At 43.1% G+C, this 5,533-nt stretch overlaps 1 protein-coding gene across 1 annotated transcript; it reads left to right on the top strand.

Moving 5' to 3' along the window:
* Positions 1-3,192: 3,192 nt before the first annotated feature.
* On the top strand, positions 3,193-5,051 carry LOC115223552 (galactoside alpha-(1,2)-fucosyltransferase 2-like). The gene has a single exon (XM_029794189.2). It carries the CDS (start codon positions 3,811-3,813, stop codon positions 4,987-4,989), a length of 1,179 nt encoding a protein of 392 aa, XP_029650049.1. The 5' UTR covers positions 3,193-3,810; the 3' UTR covers positions 4,990-5,051.
* The last annotated feature ends 482 nt before the right edge of the window (positions 5,052-5,533 follow it).

Below are 5,533 nucleotides of genomic sequence, written 5' to 3'. Positions count from 1 at the left end.
ATTTTCAATCGAAAGGGTCGACCCCACCCGCCACAACTCATTTGCTTTGATTTTCTTTGTTTTTGTTTTTAAAACCTGCTACTTATTCTATTGGGTATTTACCCGAACCGCCAAGTCACCAGAGCTGGTGGTTACACACATCTCCTATGTCATTACCAAAATCCACTACCACCACCATTTTCCTCACTGCTACCGCTACCACCAAAACAACCAACAATAGCAACAACAACAATAACAACATGCTACAACAAACTAACACAGATAACTGTACATTATCTCTACTTGTGCTAGAACTAGCAGCCAAATCACTCTTAAATCTGAACCTACCCTGAATTTTGTTTCAATAATAATAATAATAATTAATAATAATAATAATAATAATAATGATAATAATAATAATTTTCTATTTTCGGCACAAGGTCTGACATTTGCGGGAGGGGACCAGTCGATTACATCGACCACAGTGTATCAGTGGTACTTAATTTATCGACCCCGAAAAGGATGAACGGCAAAGTCGACCTTAGGGGAATTTGAGCTCTGTACGTGATGACGGACGACATGCTTCTAAGCAATTTTGTCCGGGATTTTGCCCCAAGGATTATACCGGCTCATCGACTTCAAGAAAACGACAATACACAGGGTGAAGCAGTCGCTGGCTTCTCGGTACATAGGAATCGGACAGAATGGGCATGGCTAGAGTGTCTTATTTGGTTCAAATGTTTCACGTGAACATGACTGATTAAAAGAAAAAGGGGGTCGTCACTACTACTACTACTACTACTACTACTACTACTACTACTACTATTACTAGCGTCCTGTTGTTCCCAGGGAAGGGGTGTGAAATGTCTTGTTGGTAGTGTCTGTATCGGAAGTGAACCTTTTCGCGATTTCTGAGGGAGTCCAGACAAGGAATTCTTGCCGCCTTTCTCACTGCATTCCCTTTCGGATTTAGATGACCCCTTCCCGATCCCATTTCTTCTTCGATTTCCAGCCACCACCACCCAATGGCACCACCCAATATTCTACGTTGCCCGACATTCAAAAATCCACCACCGTTCCTTACTTCCCGGCAGATGGCACTACTGTCTGGCGCAGCTATTTGTTATTTAGTCACACTCACGCGTCTTGTTGTTGTTGCTGTTGTTGTTTGATGGTGGTGGTGGTGGTGGTGGTGGTCATCTATCTCTTCTTCTGCTCTTTCTTCTTCTTCTTCTTCTTCTTCTTCTTCTTCTTCTCTTCTTCTTCTTCTTCTTCTCCTCCTCCTTCGCTGTCGTCAGCGTCGTCATCATCATAATCATCATCACTAACGGCAACATTGTTGCCATCTATCTGTCTATCTATCTCACAGTCTTTTTATCTATCTATCTATCTATCTATCTATCTATCTATCTATCTATCTATCTATCTTTTATGTATATATATATATCTATATATATGTGCCTATCTATCTATCCATCTCTCTCTCTCTATCTATATATCTATCTATCTATCTATCTATCTCTCTATCTATCTGTCTATCTAACTGTGTATCTATCTATCTATGTACCTATATCTCTCCCTCCTCTCTCTCTCTCTCTCTATCTATCTCTCTATCTATCTATCTAACTGTGCATCTATACATCTATCTACCTATCTCTCTCTCTATCTATCTATCTCTCTATCTATCTATCTCTCTATCTATATATGTATGTTTGTATGTGTGTGTGTATGTGTGTGTGTGTGCGGACGCTCGTGCGTCCGAGGTTGTGTGAATGTATTTATGCATATGTGTACGCGCCTCACCACCCGTCCATCCACCCGTCCATCCATCAATGTATCTACATGTCTGTCTGTCTGTCTGTCAAGTCTCTCGCAGACTTGCACCAAAGCAATTCGCGACTACTACCGTCTGCTGCTGCGACGGCACCGCGTTCTGCTGGCTTTTAAACCGAAAGTCACTCTCCCTCTCTCACTCTCTCTTACTATCTCCCTGACTCCCACCACTCCCACTCTCACTACTAACTCTTACTCTTTCTCTCTCTTTCTCTCACTGCCATTTCTTACTCTTTCTCTTTCTCTCTCTCTCTCTCTCCACTTACATCTCTGTCTAACTCCACCTCTCTCTCTCTCTCTCTCTCTCTAGTTACCATAACGACAAAAAGAAACAACAGCAGCAACAGTGCCAGCAGCAGCAGCAGTAGTGGCAGTAGCACCAGCAGCAGCAACCGCAGCAGCCGATACCGAGTCATCAGCAGCAGCCGACACTAGCAGGAGCAACAGCAGCCGCAGCAGCAGCAACAGCAGCGCTAACAACATAATACAAGACCGACATCAGCAGCAGCAGCAGCTATCGTAGCAGCAGCAGCAGCAGTCGTAGCAGCAGCAGGAGCAGGAGCAGGCGCAGCAGCAGCAGTAGCTGCTGCAATAGGCAGCTTGTGTGTCGGTGGCAGCTGCAAAACCACCAGAGTTGCCCTAAACAAAAAACAACAACAAAAACAAAAAGAGGAAGAAGAAAAGGAAGGAAAAAAGAAAGAAAGAGTGAGAGAGAGAGAGAGAGAGAGGAAGAGAAAGAAGGAGGAAAATAAGAAGGAAAAATAACAACAACAAAACAAGGCAAAAACATCGACGTAGATTTCTTCGTTGCGTTTTCGCTGTGTTTTTCTTCTTCTTCGAGCAACGTGGTTTTTGGACAGCGTAGCAGATTGGTAAAAGGCGAGGCCTAAGAAGAAGAAGAGAAGAAGAAGAAGAAGGAAAAGAAGGAGAAGAAGAAGGAGTGCTCACACGACGAGAAAGACGACCACCACTCACACAACCACTACCATCACTACCACCACCACCACTGTTACTACTACGGATATCACCATTTCTGTTATTACTATCACAACCATCGCCGCGCGAACATAACACACGACCAACCAGACAGACCAGCCAACAAGCCAAGAATCAACAGCATTATCGTAAACGTCTACCACCACCACCACTACTACTACTACTACTACTACTACTAATACTACTACAGCGGGAACAACCCAGTTTAGGAAATGCTTTAGGAATAACTGTAACAACAACAACAACAACAACAACAACAAGGAGAACAAGAAGAACAACAACAGCAACAGCAACTGCAGCGGAGGCGGAGGCGGAGGCGAAGGAGGTGCAGGTGGAGGCGGAGGTGGCGGCGGCGACGGCGGGCGTGACAGCAGCAGTTGTGTCGGCGGCAGCGGCGGCGGCGTCGGCGGCGGCGACGGCGGCGGTGGTGTCGTCGCCGTCGTCGAAGTCGGCAGGGAAAAAGGTGGGGGGCGCATCGTTTATTAAACAAAATCAAACCACGAAATAACTAACACACACGATCGACACCGAGAAGCGGGCGGAACGAAAACAACATCAAATGTTATCGACGACAACAACAACAATAAGAAGAAGAAGAAGAATATGAAGAATTAGAAGAAATATAAGAGAATACGCGGAGCACCGAGGACGGTGGCGCAAAGGTTGTGGCCGTTTTAAGGAGGACGTTGTGCACAATTTAACTTTGTTTATTATTATTATTATTATTATTATTTATTTTTGCTTTACTGTTTACGAAGCCCTCGCTGAGAGTGTTACCCTGAGGAGAAAAGATTTTTAAAAAATAATTTGAAAAAAAAAAGAGGGGTCAAAACCCTGTGATTTGCATTCATCTGGTGGTTTTTTACTGTGGTGTGGTCTGACATGATATGATATGCTGTTCGGGGTATATATGGTGAAGGGTGGTGTGTTGGCCAGTTAGGGGGTCTGGCAGGGTAAAGTTTTTTAATTTTTTTTTTTTTTTTTTGGAAAATCTCACCCAACATGATCATAGCCACAACGCTGTCGGTGAAGAATTATTTTTGGTTTCTCGTGCTAGCCATCACTATCAATGTGGTTGGTCTGTTGATGGCTTATATCTATGCAGTCTACGATGCTAAGACCTATCGAACGAAAAGTGCCTTTTTCAACGGTCACCCAGCCGCTGCCTCTGCTGCAGCCGTCGCCGCCTCTGCTGTCTATTCTGATGCTCCGGAGCCATCCCTTTTCGGAATATACAACCCGGCCGAAAAAATAGCCCAGGTAGTTCGTTCTGTGATGAACTTTCGCTCAGCCGGATCATCATCATCGTCGTCCTCGTCGGGTGACGATAATACGGACGGCAGCGACAATTCGGACGACCTCTACGATTTCCGAAACGCCACATATAGGAACACTTATGTGACAATCAACGGCCCCGGCCGCTTAGGCAACAAAATGTTCCAATACGCGGCCCTCTTGGCCGTTTCTCGTCATTACGGCTACAGACCTTTTGTGCCGTCAAACAACGTATTAACCGAAGTGTTTAAAGTCCGCCACGACACGTTGGTCGACATTAGCAACGATGATCGCTTCGGCGAACACAAACCGGGTGAGTTTGATACAAGTTTGTTCGAGAAACTGTCTGCGGATAAAAACTGGACTTTAACAGGCTATTATCAATCTTGGAAATATTTTACAAACATAACGAAAATCGTTAAAAGGGAGTTTACATTTAGGGACGAAATACTTAAGGAAGCTTTCAAAGTGCTTAAAAAATTTGGACTTGGTAAAAAGACGTTAATTGGAGTACACATTCGGCGAGGCGATATGCTTGCGCAAAAGCTACGTGGTTACAACGTAGCGGACGAACATTATGTGAACAAAGCGTTGAATTTCTACCGCAAAACCGTACCTAGCCCTGTTTTTCTTATTAGCAGTGACGATATGAACTGGTCACGGAATTTCATACAAGAATCCTACGATGTGAACTTCGTGGGCGGAAATAGTCTCGGCGTGGATTTAGCGATACTAGCTAACTGTCAGCACAGTGTGATCACATCCGGCTCGTACGGATGGTGGGCAGCGTGGCTAGCAGGTGGAGACACCGTATATTTCAGCAATTACCCGCGCCGAAACTCATGGTTGAGTTCGGTTTACAATAGAAACGATTATTACCCAGAATGGTGGATAGGCATGGAATGAGGAAACGGTGGATAACAACAAAATTTACATATATAAAAAAGTAAGATATATAAATATATATATACATGCATACATGCACATGCAGGCACCCATGACCATATTAAACACACATATGTCTGTAAATATACACGCATACATACATATACGTTTATACATACATATATCAATACACACCCACATGTAAGTATATATATATATACATACATGTACATGAACATACAGGTATAAATACGTTATACACACGCATGCAAAAGAGGGGCCACTTTTACAATATTTACAATTCTCCCTACCGCTACTACTGCTACTACTACTACTACCACTATTACTACTTCTACTACTTGTTACTGGCCATTCTTATAGTAATAATTCTAATAATAATGATAATAATAACGCCTAGCAGTTCACAATCAAATCTCTGTTTGCTTGTCTATCTATCTATCTATCTATCTATCTATCTATCTATCTATCTATCTATCTATCTATCTATCTATCTATCTATCTATCTATCTATCTATCTATCTATCTACATACATATATGTGTTTT

This window comes from Octopus sinensis, linkage group LG23 (assembly GCF_006345805.1).
Source record: "Octopus sinensis linkage group LG23, ASM634580v1, whole genome shotgun sequence".
NCBI classification, from domain to species: domain Eukaryota; kingdom Metazoa; phylum Mollusca; class Cephalopoda; order Octopoda; family Octopodidae; genus Octopus; species Octopus sinensis.
Note: the sequence above shows the minus strand (reverse complement) of the source record. Positions and strands in the feature narration are given on the sequence as shown.

Excerpts from the sequence above, each read along its gene's own strand:
- LOC115223552 (XM_029794189.2), top strand. The coding sequence starts at position 3,811 with ATGATCATAGCCACAACGCTGTCGGTGAAGAATTATTTTTGGTTTCTC.